The sequence below is a fragment of the Astyanax mexicanus genome, chromosome 10, assembly GCF_023375975.1.
Source record: "Astyanax mexicanus isolate ESR-SI-001 chromosome 10, AstMex3_surface, whole genome shotgun sequence".
NCBI classification, from domain to species: Eukaryota; Metazoa; Chordata; class Actinopteri; order Characiformes; family Acestrorhamphidae; genus Astyanax; species Astyanax mexicanus.
The window spans coordinates 45332344-45357746 of record NC_064417.1 but is presented as its reverse complement, the minus strand read 5'-3'; the positions used below and the strand labels follow the sequence as shown (position 1 = coordinate 45357746).

General features: G+C 35.8%; 2 protein-coding genes across 3 annotated transcripts in view; both read right to left on the bottom strand.

Annotated features, from left to right (window-relative positions):
- mtus1a (microtubule associated tumor suppressor 1a) overlaps positions 1–11106 on the bottom strand; it is a 57986-nt gene extending 46880 nt beyond the window's left edge. For both annotated transcript variants that reach the window (XM_049483841.1, XM_049483842.1), the window contains exons 1-3: positions 10775–11106; positions 2559–4356; positions 984–1215 (exon numbers count right to left, since the gene is read on the bottom strand). In XM_049483841.1, coding sequence (XP_049339798.1) covers positions 984–1215; positions 2559–4208 — 1882 coding nt within the window. In that variant the 5' untranslated portion in view covers positions 4209–4356; positions 10775–11106. The remainder of the gene's footprint in view (positions 1–983; positions 1216–2558; positions 4357–10774) is intronic.
- An 8556-nt stretch (positions 11107–19662) lies between these two features.
- On the bottom strand, positions 19663–24722 carry fgl1 (fibrinogen-like 1). Its single transcript, XM_022684347.2, has 7 exons — positions 23828–24722; positions 23027–23201; positions 22779–22938; positions 21778–21875; positions 21068–21156; positions 20216–20403; positions 19663–19985 (listed from the first exon to the last, which is right to left on the bottom strand). The coding sequence occupies exons 1-7, from the start codon at positions 23894–23896 to the stop codon at positions 19826–19828; spliced, it is 939 nt and encodes a 312-aa protein (XP_022540068.2). The 5' UTR covers positions 23897–24722; the 3' UTR covers positions 19663–19825.
- Positions 24723–25403: the final 681 nt, after the last annotated feature.

The following is a 25403-nucleotide window of genomic DNA, read 5'->3' as shown; positions in this document are numbered from 1 at the left end:
CCAGAAACCTGCAAGACTTACATACACACATCTCTTTGATGAGAAAATAGTCATTGAATTACTATATATATATATATATATATATATATATATATATATATATATATATATATATATATATATATATATATATATATATATATATATATATATTGGAAACCACTTCAGTTTCTGAATCAGTTTGTCTGATTTTGCTATTTATAGGTATATATTTGAGTAAAATGAAGATTATTGTTTTATTCTATAAACTACAAACAACATTTCTCTCAAATTCCAAATAAAATTTGCAGAAAATGAGAAATGGCTGAAAAAGATGCAGAGCTTTCAGACCTAAAGTTCATATTCATATTCATCAAGTTTTTAGAGTTCATAAATCAATATTTGGTGGAATAACCCTGGTTTTTAATTATAGTTTTCATGCATCTTGTTATGTTCTCCTGATTTTGGATAACTTTATGCCTTTACTCCTGGTGCAAATATTCAAGCAGTTCAGTTTGGTTTAATGGTTTGGGATCATGCATCATCATCCTCTTGATTATATTCCAGAGGTTTTAAAATCAAAGAAACTCATTATTTTTTAAGTGGTCTCTATTTTTTTCCCCAGAGCTGGGAATTTATACATAAATATATATAAAACTGTACAAAATTTACAATGAAGCTGCTGCAGAATCCTCAACACTGTTACCTCGTCAATCGTGACAACTGAGAACTTCCAGCTGGAGCCTCCAGTGACAACACTGAGCATATATTAAGTAATAACACCAGAGAGGAATTGATTACATAACCAACTGTAACAACTCTGATTGGTGGTAAACAATGACAAAATACATTTGTCTGCTGGTAAAACTAACAGAAAAACTGCTTTAAAACAAGTTTAACGTACCAAAATTAATTAAACCAAATTCATTCACTCAAAATTCCACATTTTTATATAAACTAGACTAACACAAAACAACCTGATATGGAGAAACCCCTTTCCTCACCTCCAGACGTGCTCGGTTTGATCCTCGGAGAAGGCATGTCAGTTGTGGCGCAACCATTTTTCCCTGCTGTGCCAGGCTTGAGCTTTGATCCAGGCAGAGGCGGTTGCCGAGGGTTTGCAGCTGGACCTCGAGCAGCGGGAACACCTCCTGCCCTGGATGACGATGGCTGAGAGCCAAGCCTGCCTTTGCTCCAGTCACACGGTGCCGGTTCTGCCAGCCGGGACGAGGGGGTCTGTAAGAGGAGATTCCTTTCAGTCCTGTACTCCCACGAGAAAAGCCCAAAGTCTGTGTGCCCCACGCTCACAGCAGCGTTGGCCATAATAGAGCAGAGGAACGAGCCGTGCTCAAGCTTATGCACGCTCAGAAGTTACACACGCTATTGTACTACAGTCCTCTTGGGAATTTGGAAGTCCCTGCCAAACCACCCCCCCAAAAAACCTCTATAAACATAGTGAGAGTACACATGGAATATATTTTCCAGACTCTCTGAGCAACAGAGACTTACATAAAGTAGCAAATTAGCAGCATTTTGAGCTCACACTTGGCCAAACAAAATGATTGAAATGAATGTTTGACAAACTGCAACTAGAGCTGAGCGATGTGGTCAAATATTATACCACTACATTTAAAGACATTTTCACTATACAAAATATTTATCTCTTATTTGTATAGCACGTTTTACAGCTGATGTCACAAAGCAGCTTTACAGAAATGTGATCACAGGACAAAATCAGGCAAAACATTAAACTTAAAATAAACAGAATACAGAACTCTAAGTGAACACTACACATGATCACAGTTAAACATGCATCAGTAGTAAGAGATCCTTAAAAATGCTATTCAAATACTTTTTCCCAGCCTGAGTACAGTAACTTTTATTCAAAATACACTGCAATTCATCCAATTAAACTAGATCTCTAATGATGCTCTCCATAATTAAATGTACAGTGGAGTCAGTATTCTTTAAGCACTGATTAGAAGAGGATACGATTTTTTTGTGGGTGATATATTGTCCCAGAAATGATTGCGATACACAATATTTTTGTAATTTTAAGACTATTAAATGTCACTGACATAATGATAACAGAATAGCATAAAAAAGCAATTATACACTTTTTAAAGACAGAAAAAATGCATTAATCATTTATTATAATTAGTTTGGGAATGATTTACTTATTTCTTCACCTACTTTAGTCCGAACTGTGTGTATGGAGTCACACTTATTGAAGCATGACTGGCTTAAATACTGTTCATAGGTGAACAACTGTACAAATAAACACAATAGACAATATCATGATTATTAAAAATGATTGAGGCCATGTTCATTTATTGTACGATAAATCGATATTGCAATTATTGTGACAGGCCTAGCACTGATGATATTCTCATTATGCTTAAATAAATATACCATTAATATGATGGGAAAATGTATAACAATATAGTCAAATATTGCCTCACACTTCTGCTGCTTCTGCTAACTTAATTGTACTGTATAATAAAGCAGCAGACTGCAAATAGAATACACATTTATAGACTAAAATGAGGGGAAAAAACATTTACTCATGTTTTACTCACTTTTGGAGTAGTTCTTGGAGGTTTCCTGGAAATACTGACAGACGCATCCACTTTCTTTACTTCTCCAGAAGAAGCTGATGATTTGTCTGCTTGATTGGTTAAACTGGTAGTCTTATTCTGCTCAATATCAACAGATGAGCATGTTGTGGTGTTGAGCAAATTCGTACTGACCTCCTTCACGTCACCGGATTCCTCTTTAGTAATTTTTGATGAGTTGGACGTTTCAGAACGGGTGCGCGGTCTAGACTTTGGAGCCGGTGCTTCTTCTTGGCAAGTGGCAGCACGGACTCTTTTACCCACAGTGCTGTGAAGCTTCTTAATGCCATTAGAAGCAGAGGTGTTGGTAGGGTTGGAAGAAACGACAGCGGTAGGTTTGGTAAGCGAAGTCTTGTGTTGCATGGAGTGAGGAGTTTTTGTAGTCTGGTGGTTCCTGTTGAATTGGTGTGAGATGTTTGATGAGACCCTTACAGCTGATACACTTGCTAGTTTTGAGGCACTGCTGGGTCTTGTCACAACTTTGGACTTGACATTACTGAAGTCAGGCTTGGCAAACCTCTTGTTTTCAGGCTTGTACATTTTGGGTGGAGCAGTCATAGGTGTTCTTGGCTTCTTTAGGACTGAAGATACTGGCTTTTCCTTAATGACATGTTCCAATGGACTTCCCGAATCACTCTTACCACCCTTGTTTGGTGAAGAGTCAGATAGGGTTGGAACGCAAAAGGTCTTGGAGCTCAAGGCCTGGACAGGAGTAGAGGTTTGGGCATTTCCACTAAAGTCTAATTCCTCAGAGTTTGGAAGGTGGAAGGTCCTTCCTTCAGCTGGAGTGGAGTGAAGGGACCCACTTGTGTGGGACAGAAACTTTTTAGCTTCAGTATTACTCTTGTTCCAATTGATTGGTGTGACACAATCAGCTCTATCTACACCTGGAATCAAGTGTGAAGACTTTCTCTCACTTCCGTGAAGAACCAAAGACCCTGGAGTTAATTGAAAGACTTCCTCTTCCATGATGAAAGTCTGGTTGGATGGTTGAATAAAGGTGACACCAAGTTCTTGGTGTTTTGAGACCATATTATTAACTAGACCCTCACAGACATCAGGCAGCGACCCAGGCATCATGCCAACATCTGAAGGAATATCTGAGGACTCGTCTAAGAGAGAGACACTGAGCTGTGGCTCAGATTCATGTATAATGAAACTATTATTTCTGAGCACCATCTCACCAGAGCTTACAGAGCTGCAGGTCTCAGAGTTACAGCGTGATATCTTAACAGAGTTCAGGACAAAGACCTCTTGCTCTGCAGAGTCAAGGCAAGATCTTGAGCCCCGAGTTTTTGAAGGTTTACAGAAGATCGGGGTCTGGGAGCTTTTAGAATTAGAATCATTCTGTTGGTTACAGTTGTCATCAGTTTTGACAAAGTCCATCATGGCTGTGTTTTCTGACTGCAGAATCACTTTTCTCACCAGGTTCTCTTCACTGCTACAGTCCTCCACCATTTCCATATCATCTGGACTATCTGTGCTGCCATGACTCAAACTACTGTTGGTTCTTAATGAATCAGGGGATGGGTCACTAACAGGGCAAGTTATGTCATTTCCATTTCTGTCCTCCACAGAGAACGTGAGATGCATGACCCGGTTGGGAACCTCCATGCCTCTGGCTGTCTGAAGGATGTCCGTGTCGGAAGAGTCGACTTGAATATCCAAAGCTTTATTCTCTGTCTGGGAGCTCTCTCACGCAGTAGGTATTTTCGCAAGTGCAGGTGATCTTCATTGAATACTCACAACAAAAGAGTAGCACCTGAGGGAGGGGAAAAAAGATTTAAGATTTCAGAAGATTCTAATATTAAAAATGTTATCCAAGAAACTGATTTGTTAACACTGAAAATGGTTTCTTGTTTGTCACTTACATAATAATCTTTCTAAAAGAAAAAAAAAACTGCTTGGATTTTAATGTTACATAATCAATTCAGTGAGATACCTTTCCAGGAATGAGAATATGACACCCTACTTGAATTTTTAATATCTCCAGGAACCTCTCCATTAAAAATGTATAAGCAGTAGAGTTTAGACACTATAGCTGTACATCTACTAGAGGTGTGCCAAAAAATCGATTCACATAAGAATCTTGATTCTCATTTACTACGATTCAGAATCGATTTAAAATGTCCCAAAATCGATTCTGAGGGGCGGGTTTTAGACTGATTTTGGGCTGGGTATTTTTGTTGGACCTGGCAACCCTGGGGATAGCGCTTGTCCTTTCAAACGGAGATCTTCCAGACACACACAGAGCGTAGGTGTTTGAGAATCACCGGTAAGATGGCAGAACAAGCACTATATTACATTAGATTAACGTGTAGTTTCAATGTTTTATGGCAGAATGCTTCATAACAAGCATAAAAAAGATCGCTAGTAGTTAGTTTCAGTAACTGTTAGCTAGCTAACTAGCTAACTTTCCAGTTCCACCTTAAATAACGCTACAGGTGGCAGCGGGCTGCAGCATTTAAGGCGGAACGGAAAAATACAATAAGCTAATCAGAGCTAATTTCAGCTCCTCATCACAGAGGAATTAAGGAATGGACCATATGAATTAATTTCTCCACCTCCTGCCCCCTTTCTGAAGAAATACAACGACCTTAAATTAACTAGTTAATCAGCAGCTGCTCCTGAACTTTAGCGCTCCACTGCTATCATCACATCAGCCCAGCAGCGTCACCTACACACCACCGCTAGTAGCCTGGTAATAAAGCAGTGTTATTTATTATTTATTTATTGTTCATTAACGTCATTGTGATATCCCAGTGATTTCTCTGTCACTGAGGACCCACATTCCTGCACATTTTATTGTTTTTGTAACACATTACCTGCTCCAGGACCAGTGTATATTATGGAGGGTTTTTTTTCAATAAGATTCATAAGCCAGAAGCAGAAATTTTTATAATTCAAATCGTTTTGAATCAAAAATCGATTTTGAATCGAATCGTGGCCCCCAAAATCGGAATCGAATCAAATCGTGAGATAGTAAACGATTCCCACCCCTAACATCTACTGTAGCTTTCTTTCTTCAACTTTAAACCATGGACACTACCTGTAAAATATTCAGTTGACCAAAAAAGAAATTACTGGTTTCTAGCTCGTATTCTTTCTCAGTGGGGATTTGAATCAAGAATTGTGTGTGGAAATACAGGTTAAACAAATTCTTTATCAAATTTGAATTTAAACTGAAGTAACTGAATCCACCTACACGTTAAGAGACAAGAGAAGCAATACCTTTAACCTGAAAACAGAAACTATGACATTTTCAATAACTGAATTACTGAAAGCAGTAATTACACTAAGAAGTTTGGTCCTGACATTTTAAGAGAACTGTGAGTTCCAGGAAGGTCTGTAAGGTAGACACACCTTTAACACACTCATCAGCTCATTAGCAAAGGCCACATTTTACCCCATTTACACCTTGTCACTTAATGTCTCTTGAGTATTAGGATTAGAGCTGCAACGATTAGCCAATATAATCGACAATGTCAATTATTTAAATTTGTCGACTACAAATTTTATTGTCGACTAATCATTCATTTGTAACAGTCCCGCATTACACAAAGTGCGGAGGACAGATGAAACTTGGTCTGTGTCTCCAAAAGTGCCCAAACACAACAGATTACATATTTATTCACTAAATATCAGTACTCTCCACGTTTAAACAACATGTGGACATTTAAATGCATTTTAAATCTCATGTTTAGTTGTTTTTCTGTTGTTTTAGAGATGGTAGAAATAAGGACATGGTAGAAATAATCGTTGACTAATCGACTAATCTAAAAAATGATCATCAGATCAGTCGACTACCAAAATAATAATTAGTTGCAGCCCTAATTAGGATTATATTTAGATAAAGCAGAGCCGAATTTAAAACAGATACAAATCAATTGCTCAGATAAATAAAGGAGACTTGAAGAGGTTCTCCAAGACACATTCTACAACATTATACAGCTCTGGAAAAAAAAAGAGACCACTTAAAAATGATGTGGTCACCTCTGGAATATAATCAAGAGGAAGACGGATGATCACAAGCCATCAAACCAAACTGAACTGCTTGAATTTTTACACCAGCAGTGGCATAAAGTTATCCAAAAGCAGTGTGTAAGACTGGTGGAGGAGAGCATGCCAAAATGCATGAAAACTGTGATTAAAAAACAGGGCTATTCCACCGAATATTGATTTCTGAACTCTTAATTCTTTATGAATATTAACTTGTTTTCTTTGTATTATTTGAAGTCTGAAAGCTCTGCATCTTTTTTATTTTCTGCAAATAAATGCTTTAAATTACTATTTTTATTTGGAATTTGGAAGAAATAGTATCACAAACATATACCTATAAATAGCAAAATCAGAGAAACTGATTCAGAAACGGAAGTGGTCTCTTAACATTATTCCAGAACTGTACATTTAAATGGGATGTTTGAGTTAAATTAAAGTTACAGATTAGTATTTTTTTTCCATATGCGCCTGGCACCATCTATTGGCGCCATCAGTGTATAGTCATTCTCTCCAGGCTACCTTAGGGAAAACTGTAGATCATATATTAGACTAACTACCTGGCCTTTTATTCATCTGACTATAAAATTTGAAGTTGATTTAATGTGCGAAGCATCTGATAGGACAAAAAAACATAAATTACATTACCTTACCTTACAAATCAGCCATAATAATTTAAGCTTAAAGTTAAGTAAATTAATCTTATCCAGACTTAGAGTGAACAAATAAAAGCAACAGTTTGCGTCACACTCACTACAAACAGAACCAAAACCTGCTGAACTGTTAATTTTGGCTGTAAACCATTGACTTATTTCCTGAGGCACATTTTTGGCCTTATAAACTTTGGACTCCCTAAAGCTCCTTGGCCACCCAGTGGCCACCTCATTTAACTGATCACTAGCCAAATGCACATTTCAGAAGTCATACTAACAGATTTCTGAGCATGATTTCTAGATGCAGGTCTGGTCAACATTGTAACTAGAGGCCATCAGGGACCGGGAAAGGGCTGCTCTATTTAAAAAGGGAGGCTAATGCTAATCAAAACAGCTCACTGGGCTATGTTGAGATTGATTTAACTCTGATAGCGGCTGTGCTGCCAAGCAGACAAGCCCTTTCTTTAAACAAAAGGCTCGCTGTGGCGTTGTTACAGCATGATTAGGATACTGGCAGAGCAACAGTTGCAAAACTTTTAACTTGCCCACACGCCAAGCTGTATTACAGAGAGCCCAACACCTCCTGGAATATGTATGTACTGTCTCATTAGATTAAATGTGTCTGTGTGTGCCATTATAATGGGGGGCTGAAATAGTTTGGCATGGTTTTAAACTGTTGGAAGAGAAATGTTGGAGCCCTCATGCTCCAGTGCACTCCTGTCAAGAACAATACGAAAGGAAGGGAGTTTACACAAAATGGACAGAGGATCTCTGCTGCCAAGCCTCTTAACTGGACTGAATAAAAATCAGCAAAGCTGAGCTTTTTACGTAAATGCAATGGTCACATTTCATAATCGTCAAATCGTCCATTAAAATGCTCAACCTGTTCAAGGAAGGCTTATAATAAACACCTTATTTAACCGAATCCAAAAACACCAGCACTGCATCAGCAAACAAATCAGCAGAACAATGTTTCACTCTGTGTTTGTTGGTTTGAAGGGAGGTGTCTCTAACACGCAACAGGTTACAGGTACCCACATGAGGAAACATGATTAGCCACTGGGCAATGGTATAGGTCTGTTTCAGGAGACCTGAGACAGCTGCTTTAAATTACAATAATGCTTGCTGTAGGGCTGGGATTGCCTTCACTAAAGGTCTGAAAGTATCTTCTGAGTTACAAATAAAGGTACTACAGCTGGTTATTTGAATGGTGCCATAGAACATGCATGTCTGGTTCCCTTAAAAAAAAAAAAAAAAAAAACATAGGTACTTAATAGACGAACATTTATATTAAAACATTGCTATTAATATATAAAAAAAAATCTTAGCAAGTGAAATGATGTTTCCTGTGAGGTAAAATGACATTTTATGTATATAAATTTGCAGTCGAGTTATTCTAATTCTTGTGTCCAAATTTAAGACAAAACTGACTTAAATTTTACTTCACTCATTTAGCTTATTTTTAAGAAACCATACCTAGAAAAGTATCTGCCATTGATTTTATGCTTAACACCTTAACAGGCCAGGATTTTTGCCAATTGTCTGCCTAACATTACACTAGGGGTGGGCGATATGGCCCAAAAAATTATATCACGATATTTCATGGTATTTTTGTGTTAACGATACTCTTGGCGATATGACAAAACACTGAGTTAAAAAAAATATATTTCAAGAAAACACTATTGCAACAAAATAAAAATTATATTTTATTCTTATATTGTTTATGATATTTAAAAATGTTGGCGATATTATTGAATACGATATGATATGGCACACACCTACATTACACTATTCAAGCATTACATAAAAAAGGTTTCATGTTTGATAAGGAACTTTATTTTATAAATCTGCTAGTCAAAGTATAATGAATAAAATCAAAAACTGGCTCTTTCCTGAACTTCATTTTACTGATCTGGAATTTTTAAGTGGAGTAGAGAGTGAACAGGCAGCTTCTTCGGCAGAAAATAAAGGGTTTTGTATCACCTACACCTGTAGCCTGTGTAAGGGACAAGGCATTTTAAGGGGTTAATATAAGCATATACATCTCAGTTATGCTGTACAGTATAAATGTTAGTAAAAAGGCAGCTGGCTTTACTTTGATTTAGCTGTGGGTTAGAGGTCCAGATCTTCTAAAGAAGGACAAGGCTACTGCTCAGGTAATTCCAGAAAAAAGTGAAAAACTCCAATTAAATCAAGTTAATCTCGTTATAAAAAGAAAGCTCTGAGAGACTAGCACTGAAATTCTTCTGAACTGAGTAATCTTACATGGTTACTGAGATAACCATATCAGTTGTTTACAGCACATTTCTCATTAGTTGGCGTAAATTCTCTAGAAACTAAACAGTAGCACAGTAGCAATGTCTTCTATTTCACCACACCAAATTATGTGTACACAGCCAGGAGAGGTGAATTGCTGTGATACCAGAGGTGTAAGCAAGTGTGCTCTTACAATTCATTAACAAATCCAATTCCAAATGTCTGAAATACTTTTTTTTTTCTTTTTTTTAACCTACTAAAAAGTTGAACATTGATTAAATCTTCAGTCTCCATGAATTGTAAGAAGATTTCTCAGGAAATAGATGCACTGCTTAGACATTTACAGCCAGAGAGGCACTGAAGGAACAGGCACGTCTCTGTTAGCACCTAAGCAAACAGCAAATAGCAGAATCATTAATGGCCATACCGCAGTACACCTCTAGTGGGTCATACATTCATTCAACAGCAACGCAAATGCCAGATAAATACTTGCTGAGCCTACATAGAGATCCCAGTCATTAAAAAACAAAGTAGTAACGCCAAACCTGAACCCAAGCTGCAGTGTACAATACTGTCTTTGTTTATAGCAAAACACAGATATACCACATAAAACCACTGCAAAAATAACCACAGCTGACAAAACAAGAGAATCATGGTTATTGGCTCTCACCTCATTCAAAAAACAAGCACAAAACCTTACCACATAGAATGAGGTAAAGAAAATGGATTCTATCTGAGAGAATGAAATTCTGACTACCATACATATGCTAAAACAATAAATGAAAACAAAATAAACTATACAATATGATGAACTTAGTTTATGGTAAAGTAAAAAAAAAAAGAATAGTGTTAAAGTTTAGCATGCTACATTTAATCACTTCATTTTTCAACAATTTATATAATGTTATTTACAGTACCGTTATAGTGTGTTTGTTTACTAGGCACACATGCAAGCACATCTTTAAATAGATCAGTAGCGTTTTACATATTATCTGATGTGCCTTGTGGGTTTACACAAACATGTGGTATAATAAACCCATTCTAGCTTATCTTCTATTAGTACAAATTTAGTTCACTTAGTACACTTACTAGTATTTGTTTTTCAGTTAAATTCATTATAAATACTAAATAATTATTAAGTAAATGATCTCCCATATGTAATGCATTCATTAGATCAGTACTTACAGTGTTCCAGTTAATAATTCCCAATTTATTCAAGCCCTGACTATAAAAAACAAACCAAGCTATGCGGCAAAAAGTGAAAAACAGACCTACCCATCGAGGTTAGCATGGAGGTTACATCAGACCCGTTCATCCTCTTTCAGAACATCTCTCTTACTCATCAAGCTCACCCTCTTCCCTGAGTCAGGATACGCTCTCTCGGAATCAATCCCATTAGTGCTGGGGTAAACACTCTCATACTCCGTCTGAATGAGTATGAGAGTGCATGCTGGCAGTAGTATCACTTACTCCTCCTCTTAGAGTCTCAGACTTACACAGACATCAACACACAACTCAACTCAACTAAACTCCAAGCCAAACTCACCAGAGCCTCAACAAACCACACGCTGCTGAAGCACAAACAGCCCAGAGGGGGTCTTTTCTCTCTTCTAGCAATGATTCACACAGCAGTCCTGTCTTTCGTCAGCTCACCTGTGGAGCAGAACAGAGTGCTCCTCCAACTCGTTTTAACACGCCTCTGCTCGCGCTGCGCAGTTCAAGGTCCAGCTCAGGCCCATGGTAAGTTGGTGAGCTAAGTTTACAGGGGGCAGGCACCAGAGTTACCTTATCCCTGCACCATGCACCAAGTCCCAGTGCAGGGAGGAGGGGCCTCCACACTCAGGCCAAGTGCTGCATTCGCTGTTGCTCAGCAACCAAAGTCCTCCTTTTATGAGAGGGTTCAGGCTGGCCAGCTTTTCTGTACAGGACTGAAACTGAGACCAGACACACACACACACACTTAGACACACACTCTTAGGTACACACACACTTTCAGTCCAGTGCACAACATGCCTCCCATCACAAAATTACAGGTGATTTATTCAGTTTTTAAAAATGCATTTCACTGGAAACTCAATTAAATAAAATTTTTAATTTATATAGCGCTTTTTACAACAAAAGTTGTCACAAAGCAGCTTTACAGAAAAAAAATAACAGGCCCACGCCTCGTATGAGCAGCACCACAGAGATGCCAATAATTGTGATGACAACAGTGGCAAGTAGGGGTGTGCCATATTGTATTGTACGCAATAATAAATCGCCAACAAGTTTGAATATCATGAACAATATTATACCCTGAAATATCATCCCATATAACCCACCTCTAATTATCACACTACTTTTTTGCTGTTTTTAGCAAAATAAAAAAAATCACACTGTGCTCATTTCCTATTATATATCTACTAGAGACTTCTCTTACAAATCTGATAAAATTCTTGTATATTTTAATACCTCACTCAGGGGTGTGCCATATCATATCGTATGTAATAATAAAATTTAATTTTCATTTTGTTGCAGTAGTGTATTTTTATACGAATTTTTTTAATTCAGTGTTTTGTCATATCGCCAAGAGTATCAATATCCCAAAAATACCATGAAATATTGTGATATTATTTAAGGGCCATATCGCCCACCCTTAGTGGCAAGGAAAAACTCCCTTCCCTTTACATTAAGAGGAAGAAACCTTTGGAGGAACCAAGACTCAGACTTTAGAGGAACCCATCCTACTCACGTCGACCCGCTCAGTACCAACAAATAATAGTACAGAATAATGTGGAGCTTTAGCTAATATAACAGGTACAAATTTTTTTATGTAAAAATGTGATGGGCACATAATGGAGAGATATGGCTAACATAGAAACAGGAACTAATTTATCAATGTGAAAAGGTGAACATTGATAGATTACAAACATCTATTTCTAAATAAATGAATAAACTGCAAACATTTATTTCTAAATATAATGATGTTTCTAAAACCTATACAAAATGTTCTAAATAATCTGACGAAGCTTCAAAACCAAACCAAAATCATTAAGAATGCCAAGAGCCAGGCTTTATTCCGCTCGAGTTTCTCCAGCCAACGACTGCCACAAACACAGGTTATGTAATTTCTGGGGTTAAAGGACATGCACTAGTAAGCCGTAGCTCTAATACCTGACCTTAAGAACTCTTTTTCTAGAGCAGTTCTATTCCTGCTTAATCCATACTATAAGGGTCTTTAGAAACAACTGAAAAAATATATAAATAAAAAAAATATCTTGGCTAACAAACCACACCAAGTTAAAAACAGAAAAAAGAAATAAATAAAGGGGGGAACTCACTCCAAGCTGTTGCTTAATGAGTTACGAAATGGGATTAGACTGCAGACAAATCAAACACAGTTCACTGATTAAGGGAGTGCAGCCATTTTAAGGTCAGCCAGCAGCAAGACTGGGGGTAAAGGGTGCAATAAATGATTTGCAGCTGTTTACAAGCTGGACTGCAAAATACAAGCACTATATATAGCATTATATACACTGAAGTGTCATGGGACATAACTTTTGCTACATTACACGAAAGCCAATGAACACTGCTCAGGCCTGTGGGGCCTCCTGCATTGAAAGTAAATGTGATTTGTTTTCAGAGTGGCTTGTCTGTTTGCACAGACCGCTCAAGTCAGAATTTGCTGGTCATGATCATTACCACCCACTGCTCTGTCCACTGGGGATCGGGACATGTAAAAAGCCCACACAAATGCACAACTACATCTAGCATCTAGCACCCACCATCAGGCTGAAACATACTGAAACTCCAATAATTTACATTTCCCTGCCATGATGAGCACACTGGCCAGTGCTTTTTGCAGCCTCACTCACACGATAATACCTCCCAACAAACACAGGAGTGCCCATGCCCAAGCTGTCGCCTAAGGCAAAACTTCATGATCACATCCCACACTGCTATCCAATGACATCTGGCATTCCAGTGCACAGATTCCATGATTACATTCAGTACATCATAACAGCAGGGATAAAGAGCAAATGACTGGTAAGATGAGACTGAAGAGAAAATTACTGTATACCTAAAAAAAAAACTGCATTTGTTTATTTGTAATCGACCGTTACCAGTGCGGTCGATTACAAATAAAAGTTCCACCAAAACTATTTTCTCCTGCTCTACTCCACTTTTCAAATGTTCATTCAATAAAAACAAAATCAGGGGTTTATATAATCTCTTGAATCTTTATCTGCCTTTTTAAGTGATTGGTGGTTTTGGACGAAGGAATCTATGTAAACTAAGTCTAAACATTCAGCAGAACTCTCAGAGTGAAATAGAATAAAAACAGGCTGATCTCCAAGACCAAACATAAATCAAGGCTCTTTTTCAATTCAACTGAAATACAGCTTTTATATACAACCGTTTTGGGATAATATGGTTACAATTACATGGAAACAAGGCTGAATGGAAAAAATGGCATTACAAATATTATATTATATTATATTATATTTTGTTTTAAAGAAAATACAAGAATTTCCATTAGATTTATCCAGACGTCAAAAAATGCATTTATGTGCACTTTATTATCTGATTACTGTAGAACATCAGAGTTTGTCTAATCTGATCAATCCATTAATGTTTGTACATAATTCTAGTTAATCAGATAATTTGGAAAACTCAAAGGTTACATGAGTCAAACAATAAATTAGATTTAGCTTTACAACCAGCCAACTAAAACATCATGTAAAATCCAAACTTTACACCACAGCTTTTTATTTTTAACTCACTGGTATACGGTATCAGTTAGATGATCAAGCGCTGCTCTCTTATTTATTTCTCTTCATCAGATTTTTTTTAAATCAGATTTTGCAGACCATACTCTGATCTAAGAAACTTAAGTATGTGGTTTACATGGCTAATTTTATCATTATATAACTGCACTACGATTATTAATGTATTTTAAAGGGCATGTAAATACACTCATTAATCCCATGTGCAATAATTGGGGTAAATTAAATTATACTGGACAGTAAAAATCTGCCTCTGGTAGATAAGGCATGAAAAATGAGAACAGTTCAGTTCAATTTAACAAACTTCTACTGCAACACTGAGGCAACCTGCTCTAAAACCTGCTCTGGCATATGGCAAAAAAACAAACATGCAGTTAAAGTTCCATGTGGATGCCATACAATACCCTCAGGGACAGCAGAGCAGCGGGTCAAGCCATGGCATGCCAGACCTACCTCGTTCTTCTCAGGGTTAAGGAGTAAGCAGTCAAACAGAGTAAACTCGTGATCTGCAGGCTAAGATCAGGCAGAGAAGCTTAAATTTACTTAGACAGTGCAAAAAAATCCATTGGCAAAAACTAGATAAAATGTATTTAAATCGAGACATAAATGCTTAAATTAAGCAAATAAAAATCTGTCAATTGGGTAAGCAAAATTTTCTTATAAAGTATTCTTAAAATAAGCAATGACAAAGCCTCAAAATGAGTGAAGTAAGACACAAATCAAGCAAAAATATTTTAATTTCTAGCTTACATTTTTACACAAGTATCAGAATAACTTGACTGGTGACTTTGTGTTTATTTTGAGTTCAAATGACTTAAAATAAGGTGAAAATTATAAGTAAGACTGAGTAAGATAATTATTCCTAAAATAAGTCAAACAATCTTACATTTTCAATGCTTAAGTAAGACTAAAAATTCTTATCAGAGCAAGAAATACGATTTATTGCTTTGAAACTAGATGAATTCACTTGCTAAGATTTCGTTTTTTTGCAGTGCAGCTATTCCAGAAACCAACTTGCATCATTGAAAGCCTATAAGAGAATTATATTCTTCTATTAATGGCAAACAATCTCAAAACCACAAGTCCACAAAATCACAAACAGCTTGTTAAAAGAGATTTTAAAAAACATTACACAAGGCAAAGTGCATCAGAAAATGGAGACTGTGAAAGGATACTGAGGAAACTTCTTTAAAAGCGCTCATTTACTTAAGTCCAGAGACGTTTTCCTCTTTGGCTCCTCTTTCCCATGAGGTCCATCTCTCTCTCTGAGAGTCTATTTGAAGTCTGACAGTCAAATTGTTTTTTTGCACCTGACATACAGACATCTCAGAAGGCTATATTGGATGTCTGACAGCTCTTACTAGAAATAGTGCCGGGGTGTAAACATAGTTGTAAAGCTGTGGGCGGCAGTGAATCTTCCACTTGACCGAGCGAATGAATGAATCAATGTACGCAACAATGCAACGATTCAAGACTGAAGAAAACCCGTATTGTACTGTGCTCTATTTTACAGCTGTATTATCACAAAATTTGCATAACAGATGTTAACAGAAGAGAAGACATGGGCAGAAAACAACGGTTTTGCTAGAAGTCAGATACTGAACCACAACAGTGGGGAAAAAATTAGAAAATGTAATTATTTATTGTTTTTAAACAGTTTGTGTATGTGTAGCTTACTGTATTTCCATTTTAGGGGACTTTTTAAACTTCATCTCCTCTACATTACAAAGTCTTACAAAATATCCTTTCTTCTATCCACTACATGACATTCCTTTAGGCTTATGAATGCAAAGAACATTAATTAGGGTACAGCGCACAGTTGCAAACTTGTTTTGACCTGTTGGACTTAAGTACCCAGTGTAAGCTTTTGGTTCAACATCAGAGCAACAGCATTCTGGGAGTACCTATGGAATATATAGGTTAGATGCTTGAACTTTGCTTGTTTGAATAAAGCTGTAGTACTTTTACATGCATTTGCACTTTTGCTTAAGTGAAGGTCTAAAGAGATGACTTCTACTTTTACTGGATTAATATTTTAGCTTAGGTATCTCTACTTTACTTTAAAGTAGATTGTAGAGCTGGGCGATTAATCGATTTTATCGATTAATTCGAATTTACAGTTAAGGACGATGTGTTTTTATGAAAATTGATTTTCTCTGAGTTTTAATTTTCACCACCGACGCTCCCCTGAGCTTAGCCCCGCCCCTCTCTCCCGCGTGCCCTGATTTATGAAATTTAAAAATAAAGTTATTTTGAGACGTGACTGCCTATTTAAAAAGCAACAGAATTGGTTCATTTGTTGGAGTTCATTTGTATCATTTCTAACATATTTAGAGTGTTTTTATTCACTTTTGTCTCTCTCACAATGTTAATGCTTTACAGCTTCAAAAACATGTATTATGCAAATTAGGCGATGACGTCATTTAGCGACTTCTAGAGACTTTTAGGAGATTTTAGTAGGGGAAAAAAAATCAAAAATCTGATAAATATATATATATATATATATATATATATATATATATATATATATATATATTTTTTTTTTTTTTTTTTTTTTTTTTTTTTTTAATCGAAGATTTTTTGGGGGGGCCATATCGCCCAGCTCTAGTAGACAGAGATACATGATGTGTAATTCACTATTAAAAAGCACTGTGTAACTTCACAATAATACTTTTTTACAATTACACAATTATACGGATTTACAGACATCAGTATAATTGACTTCAGATACTATGAATTTCTACGAGGTTTAAGAAAAATTAAATGTAAGAACTTTTGCAGCTAGTGAGCTAACCTAGTTAGCTAAGCTAGGTTATGTAGCCACAAGTAAAAATATGTAGCAAGATATAGGTCTACTTTCACTCAGGAAGTACTTTACACAGGATTTAACATTTTTCTTAGTTATACATCTTACAGCCTAACTTATTTTTTTCTTATACTTTTTTGTCTGACTTGGGCTGCTTATTTATCCAGAGAATTTAACATTTAATGTGGAAAATAAGAGGGACTTGTTATTTAACATTGTAGCTATTATTCATATTTACAGCCATTCTCCTATTAAGGACAATTAACTTCAGAGACTACCCAACAAAACACAGCTATAATAACTTACCTAGCAGGATTTACATTTGTATAGCTATATAAACTAAAGGACAAAAAAATAATAATACAAAAACACAAAATACTAGTCCTCAAATAAAAACAGATTAATTACAGAGCCCACAAGAACAGTAGTTTGTCTGACTTAGCTTGACTGATTTCAGAGCATTTTCTGAGACACACACTAATAACCTGCCGGACTCACAGGATTTTACATTTCTATAGTTAAATTATATATATAGCTATGCTAAAAATAGCTATGCTAGGTCTTTAGCTATGCTAAAGCCCAACTTATTTTCTTACTCAATAAATAAATATTTTTCTAAGACTTTTCCTAATTCCCTACAAGTACAGTGGTTTGTCTGACTTAGCCTGCATATATAGTTAGATATTTTATCTATTTAGAATGCATTCAATAATAAAATGAACAGTTCTGATATTTGATAAACAACCCGACACAACACAACACAACACAACAGCAATACATTACCCCACATGATTTTACATGTTATAGCTAGCTAGTGTAAACTAAAGGACAATTAAAAGCAAGTACATTCCTAGCTAGCTACTGACTTTCAAATATAAATAAATTAGTTAGCTTTAGGTTAGGTTAACTAGCTAGCAAGAGCCCAACTTGTTTTGTGTTTTTACTCAATAAATAATGCTATATAAAGCTTTCCTTATTCCCTATAAGTACAGCAGGCTGTCTGAATTGGGCAGCGTATTTATTTAGATAATTAAAAAAAAATACCTGAGAACTTAACCTGTTTGTTCTTAAAATGTTTAGCTTTTATTTAGCAAGGTTTTCTAGCAGGCCTCCAGTCACAGCTCACTGAAAACAGTAGCAGTTTGGGAGAAAAAAAAAGGTGATTCATTTAACGTTACTGTAAAAATATTCGTATCTTTATCTGTTAAGGTCTCTGTAAGTGTTGTTTTCTTCTCTGCATTACTAGCTAGTTCAAATTCTGATGAATCTATAAATGACCTTAACCCAGACTCTTAATTCAGGCTTCACCAACACACACACACAGTGCCTCAGGACAGGCTCGTTAGCTAACACGCTAAACACTCACCAGCACGCGCCTCATCTGTTGAACACAGCAGCAGCTCCACGCGCTCCTACACCTGCACACAAGGAGTGACGTCACTTCAGAGACCACCGGTGAGCAGGTATAGTTACTCAGGTATAGTAAATTCTTGAACACGTTTGAAGAGAAACTTCCACAGTTTTTGTGTCTCTTTCTGTCACTGATATGAATAAACCAATAATCATTTCTTTGGGGAATGTATCTATTATTAAGTGTTATTTTACATTTTTATTTACACATTTTATTACAAGAAAAATGATTTCAGCCTTACTCTTAAAAATAGTTTATTTTTGTATGCCTTCTAAAGAGAAGAGAGAAGTTTATTTACTATAATATTTAGCAAAATATATATTTAATGTAAATATTTAGAAAGAACCCCCTGGAAGCAAATGGGATAAGCACATCTTTCTTAAAATCCCAAAATCTCAGAATCTGAGAATCCTTGAAGTAATGTAAAAAAAATCCCTTATTTTCTCTCATAAATTTGAACAAAAGCACATTAGAATAATTTGACCGGTGACTTTGTGTCCTTAATTTGAACTCAAATTGCTTAAAATAAGGTGAACATTCTAAGTAAGATTAAGGTTCATTAAGGTTGTTGTTTCTATAATAAGCATAATAATCTTACACTTAACAGTCTTTGTAAATCAAACATTTCAAACGCTACTTTATCCTTATACATATATTAAAATAATAAGAAGGCACTCATGACAATTAATGAGATGAATGAGTTTAATATAATGTGAGGATTATAGAGGTTATAGAGATTATAGATTATACAGTTGGTGATAATGATCAGGACTGGCAGCATCTGATGAGAATTGCCTTGCGAACAGCAAGCAAACTGATCCACATTCAGTGCAGGAGACCCCACATGCATATCCCATAGGTCAGTGCAGTTTAATATTAAGCTAGCCTCATGTCCCATGACATTTGGCACATCTTATACTGTATATATATATATATGCTGTTTCTCATTTCTTATTAAGGTTAAAGTGGTTTTCGAGTTTCATATCTGTAAAACACACACATGACAATGCTTGGAAATTAATAATGGTTAAACACACAAACACACAAACACACACACACACACACACACACACAGTAAAGTGTGTAACACGTGTGTGCATTATGTTTTTATTTCTATCATTCAATTCATGCTATTGTAACTGCTTGGGTGCATTGAAAAAAGGAGGGTCACCCTTAAAAATAAAGTCAATATAAAGGTTTGATTTATTTATTGATCTGTATTTAGAAGATGATTGTTAGTTCTGCTGAAAATTTCTTAAACCTTTCACACACAACAATCACACTTTGTTATATAATTGCACATGTAAATTACGCATAATTGGACAGTGGCATAGTGTATGGTGTTAGTCTTCATTGAGTTCAAAGCCAGCTGGTCTGATCTTCATCTCCACAGACTTGAGGGAGTACCACCAGCCGTGCCATGGGTACCACACTATCCCATTATCAGTGACTGCACTGTACGGACCCTTATAGTAGATCCCATTCAAATTGGCAGTGTGACATCTAGTGGAAAGAAAATGAAGGTACAGCATTAAAAAAAATGTAGGACTAAGATTTTGTAAGCAATAAATGTGTGTCAGTGCTTCAGCATTTTTGTTTGCACTGTTATTGATATTAATACATTAAATATATAGAAATATAATGTCAATAAACCAAGTGTATATAAATGTATGGTTCAAATCCACTTCTAATACAATATGTCTTGCATATTCTATCAAATCTGAGGAACATACTTGTTGAACCACCAGCCGGCCTTATCCTCGCGAGCACAGTTGCGATCGTAATGGTCATTATCTTTATCCCGTGTGCTGAATTTCATCCCATGGTGACTTGCCCACGACTGTGCACCAGGGTTGTAGTTGCCTGAGAGAGCATCTCCTGCATTTCCTGTGTATCTACCAATCTGCAGCTGATAATGATTCTGAGGAAAAAAGGACAACAATCTTACAAACTTCATTTGATAAATAGGATAATAAACAGCAATGTATTAACCATTTATTTGCATTGTGTTGTAGACAGACATGCCAAAAGTCATGGGACAAGATTATGTAACTTGTTCCTTAGGTGTTAACTCAGGGGACATTGTGAGGGTGATATATTGTGAGTGAGACATGATGAAGGTGTGCGGGTATTTAATATTCCTTAATCAACAATGTCCCATATGTACTGGGAAAATGTATAAGAAGGCTAATATTACCACCCACAGTAGACAGTGCAGTGGGTGGTAATGACTGTGACTGGCTGCGTCTGGCTAGAATTGTTCATGGGGACAGAGGTGTAGCAGAAATCACATCCACTTTCAGTGCAGGAGACCACACACATATTTTATATACATATATATGCATCATTCTTAAGCATCAGTGGGATATGCCAAAAGTCATGGGACACAATACTAGTTCCTGTCCCATATAGAATTGTAAGATATTGCTTTGCATAAATGGTTCTTGTCCTTGTTAAACAACTTTTTATGTGTTAACCAAACTTACATATTACTGTATATGGTTCTTTTATGTTTTTAAGTAAAAAAAAACCCTTTTTTTCGTGCTATACAAAACTCTTTTAGCTTAGAGTGTATAAAATATTACCTCTTCACCGTCAACTTTGAATTTTCCGTACACAGCAAAGCGATGGCTGCCCTCAAAGTCCTCCAAATTGATTCTCAAGATATTCTCACCTGCAGAACATTCATAAAGTTAAGCTTCAAACAATCATCATTTATTTGTAAATATAAACTATATTGCCAAAAGTATTTATCCTCCCCTATCCAAATCATTAAATTCAAATCATTTCCATGGACACAGGTGTTTAAAAGCACTGTGGTACTGTGATAGGATGCAGCACCTGTGCAACAAGTCCAGCTGTGAAATTTTCTCACTATTAAATACTCCACAGTCACCAAAATTCTGCAGAGTCGATCACTACAGACCTCCAAACTTCACGTGGTCTTCAGATTAGCTCAAGAACTGTAGAGTGAAGAGAGCTTCATGGAATGGGTCTCCACGGCCGAGTGGCTCCATCAGATCAATCATATTAATAACGATACTGACATTAAACAATATATGAACATGACCTCAATAACCTTTACTGATTACAATATCGCCTGTTATATTTACATAACAAGCAGAGCCCAATAATGAGCCAAAATATTGACTGTGTTTAATAATAGCAGATATATTTTATTTGTGTTGTATTTAAGATATTAAAAAATACCTTAGAATGGCAATAACATAATTTATTGTACTATGATGATAGGCCTAATATTGTTCAATTTTGCTCAAATATAAGAAAAACTCACCTTGAGAAGTTAAATAATGTAAATTGTCATTCCCTATCCAGAACTCTCCACTCGCAGACTTCAGATCACCAAATCCAACCTTGTAATCCTTCCAGTCTCTGCAACAAAACAGCACTGGGTTCACTGAGGAAGACCATGCCTATGTTCTACTGGGTACACTATTAGACACTTTGGGGCAGTTTCCTAGACAGGGATTACGCCAAGTCCTAGGCTATGTTAACATTACACTAAGTTGCACCCATTGCTGACTAGGGGTGGGCAATATTATATCGTATACAATATACTGTGATACAGAAATATCATGATATTAAAAATCCATATCGTGATAATAGGAATGTTCTGTCTTAAAAGTAGTCTATTGTTTACTGTGAAGTTTTAAGTGTATTTATTGTGTAATTGTTTTAGTTAGCAGTTTATATCATCGCTGTCCTATGAAAAACACTTATCTTCATTTTTGTAAACTTTTAGTTTACTACATAATTTGGACACACTGTCCCTTACACTGTGCCAAAATGTCTTAATGCATAGACCAATAGACACTCTTCAAAATTACCTGAAATAAACTCTTTTTACATTGACATTGACATTGAGTTTGAAGTTTACAAGGTTTTTTCTGTTTTGGAGATCCGTGTTTTTCATTGGACAGCGACGATATGCATGCACTAAATATTCAGCAATATTTTTTGCTGCATTATATTATTTTATGCTATATTATTTATTTTGCCACATTATGATTATTCTGTTACACTATTATACTATATTCCTGAAATTAATGAATTATTTTAGTTTTCCTTTATCGCCAAGTATATCGTTATCGCAAAAATACCCTGAAATATCATGATATTATTTTAGAGCCATATCGCCCACCCCTATTGCTGACACACAGCTTACCTAGTCTCTGTAGAGATCTACTGCCAATAGATTAGGACTAAATATATAGTATTATACTGTATATTTCAAAATGTTCAAACAAAATAAACAGTAAAGCAAAATGTCTTTACCTGTCAAAAGACTGGCTGCCATCAGTACGTCTCTGCAGGACAGTCCATCCACCCCCCTCCGTCATATCACAGTAAACCCTGATCTGTGCTGGACTACTCATAGGTTTAATCAGGTAAAATCCACTGGCTTTATTTCCATTACTGAAAACCTGAGCACAGTCTGTGAGTGAGACAGAACAATTTTAGAGTTCAGCAAATTAAACATGCTATCATCAATAAAAACAACATGTTATCACCTAAATTCCTACCTGTATACTGTCTTTCTCCCAGATCGAAGAAGATGCTTTCATTAACAGGGTTCTGTTTCTGCATGGAGAGGTTCGTTAAACGCTGGATCATCTCCTGCTGCTTCACAGCTCGAACCTCCAGAGACTTTAACTGAGCCTGGAGCCTCTCTCTCTCCAGAGGACACTCATCAGGTGCCTATACAGCACAAACATAGGCTATTATATTAAATAAACTCTTTAAAAATATATTATTTAAAGTTTCTCCAGTAAAGGATTACAGCCAATGAAAACCCCAAAATTAGTGTCTCAGAAAATGGGAATATTGTATAAGACCAATTGATACTTAGCAGTGTGGGCAGTGTGCTAAGTCCTGCTGGAAAATAAAAATCCTCGTATTCAAAAATAATTGTCAGCAGAGGGAAACATGATGTGCTGTAAGATTTTCCAGGGAAAACACTGCACAGACTTTGGACTTGATATGATATGAACACAGTGGACCAATACAAGCAGATGACATGGCTCTTAAAATAGATCACTCTGTGTAAATACATTTATATAATATATGAGTTTCACATTTTTAACTGAATTACTGAAATAAATTAACTTTTAATGATATTCAATTTGAGATGCACTAGTGTACTGCACTTGTCAAAAGTTTGTAATCCCCCTTCTCATTTTTGTGGTTTTCTGTATTTTTTTATATTTTCTATGTTGTTAATTAAAATACATCAACACTATAATCAACATATAAACATTTTGTCTGAAAGTAGTTCTACCAAAAATGATGAAACAAATAAGCTATATAACAGAAGCAATACTTACAGAGTTAGTCAAGTCCAAATCCAGAACAATCCAAATTACAAGAAAATGCAGCATTTTAAAAGATTCCATTGTAATTTCCTTTGAATTCAATAATTAAAAACAGGATCTGGGGAAAATCTCTTGCACTACTGTAAGTCTAGAGGTTTCAGATCCAGTTCAGTTCAGCTGGTGGTCTAACGATCTTCCAGCAGCCAGTGCTCTGCATGCTTCTTAAACCCTGCTGGAACTGGGAGGTTCTGGACCTGGGGCTCTTCTGAAGCAGTGAAATTAACAGTAGTTACAATCAACAAGAGAATCTAGTCAAATATAATAAACATTTTTTTTTGTGTGTATAGAAGCTAAAGAACGCTGCACTGAGCTGTGGGAAATGTGTGTAGATTTCTTTGCCAGAAACGTTTGTATCTATTAAGATTTCTGAGGTGTGGAGGAGTGGAAATCCTTTAATAAACATATTACATATGACACACAGGTGACACTATGGATTGAGAACTGTTTAATACTAAATCTCCCATCCATCTTTACCCGCTATCAGGCCTCCCTCTAACTCCCATAATTCATGACCCATATGACCAATTTGCTGCTATCCCATGACTTTTCATTTCAGTGTATTTAATAATAATTTTGTATTATACTTTTCCTTATCATACAGTATTTGTGAAATCTTCATTACTTTCCAGTGTTGAGGCATGCCTACTTGTTGGGTTTTTATGATACTGATATACGTTTCATGAATTAAATGATGTTATTAGTTCTTCATCAATTATTAAAATAAGCAATTGACTTTATGAAACCAATTAGTAAAAAGGTCCTTATGATATCAGGCTTGTTTTATCTCAGTCCAAAATTTTCTTCTTTCTTTCTTATAGTTTCTATTAAAAGTACACTAATCTCTTATTTGGTTATAAATATGTATATTTTAAAATAAAATCTTTAAATGCAAACAAATATGGTTTTAAAACTATATATTTTAACCTTAAGTGTCTTTATTTTAAAAATGTATATATTGTCCTAATTGTTGAGCAAATTGTTCCATCAAACAATGAATTTCTTAAAAGAACAAAAAACTGAAAATATCAAAGTTAACTTTCCATACACAGATGGTCAAAGCACAGACTAGAATACCTGATTTGATACACACATAAAACTCAATGTGAAGAATGTGTGTCAGGTACGTTAACATGTGGTGAAGCAGTGTTCACTAAACAGACTGCAGAACAAAAAAAAAAACAAAAAAAGTAAAGCAGAAGCGTATAAAAATGATACAGAATCTGCAATTTTATTATTCCTCTGCTGCAAACCATAAATAAAAAAAAATAATAAATAAATCAATAAATAAATAAGAATATGTATACTTTACAAAAAATTGCATCAGGCCAGAGATGTCAAATTCAGGTCCCAAAAGTAAAATTCATCCTCGAGATTTTTGTTCAAAAGGCCCAGAAAGCTCAAGTTCAAGCGCATAATAAAATAGTGCAGCTGTTCCACATGGCCTTAAGAAAGGAGAAGTGTGTACGCTGTGTCAGTTACACAAGCTCAGTAAAAAAACGTATTAAATTAAATGAGATCATAAATGAGA

Excerpts from the sequence above, each read along its gene's own strand:
- fgl1 (XM_022684347.2), bottom strand. The coding sequence starts at position 23,896 with ATGGAATCTTTTAAAATGCTGCATTTTCTTGTAATTTGGATTGTTCTG. Across the intron at positions 23,202-23,827 it reads ATTTGGACTTGACTAACTCT|GCACCTGATGAGTGTCCTCT; the intron begins GTAAGTATTGCT and ends TGTGCTGTATAG. Across the intron at positions 22,939-23,026 it reads GGGAGAAAGACAGTATACAG|ACTGTGCTCAGGTTTTCAGT; the intron begins GTAGGAATTTAG and ends TCTCACTCACAG.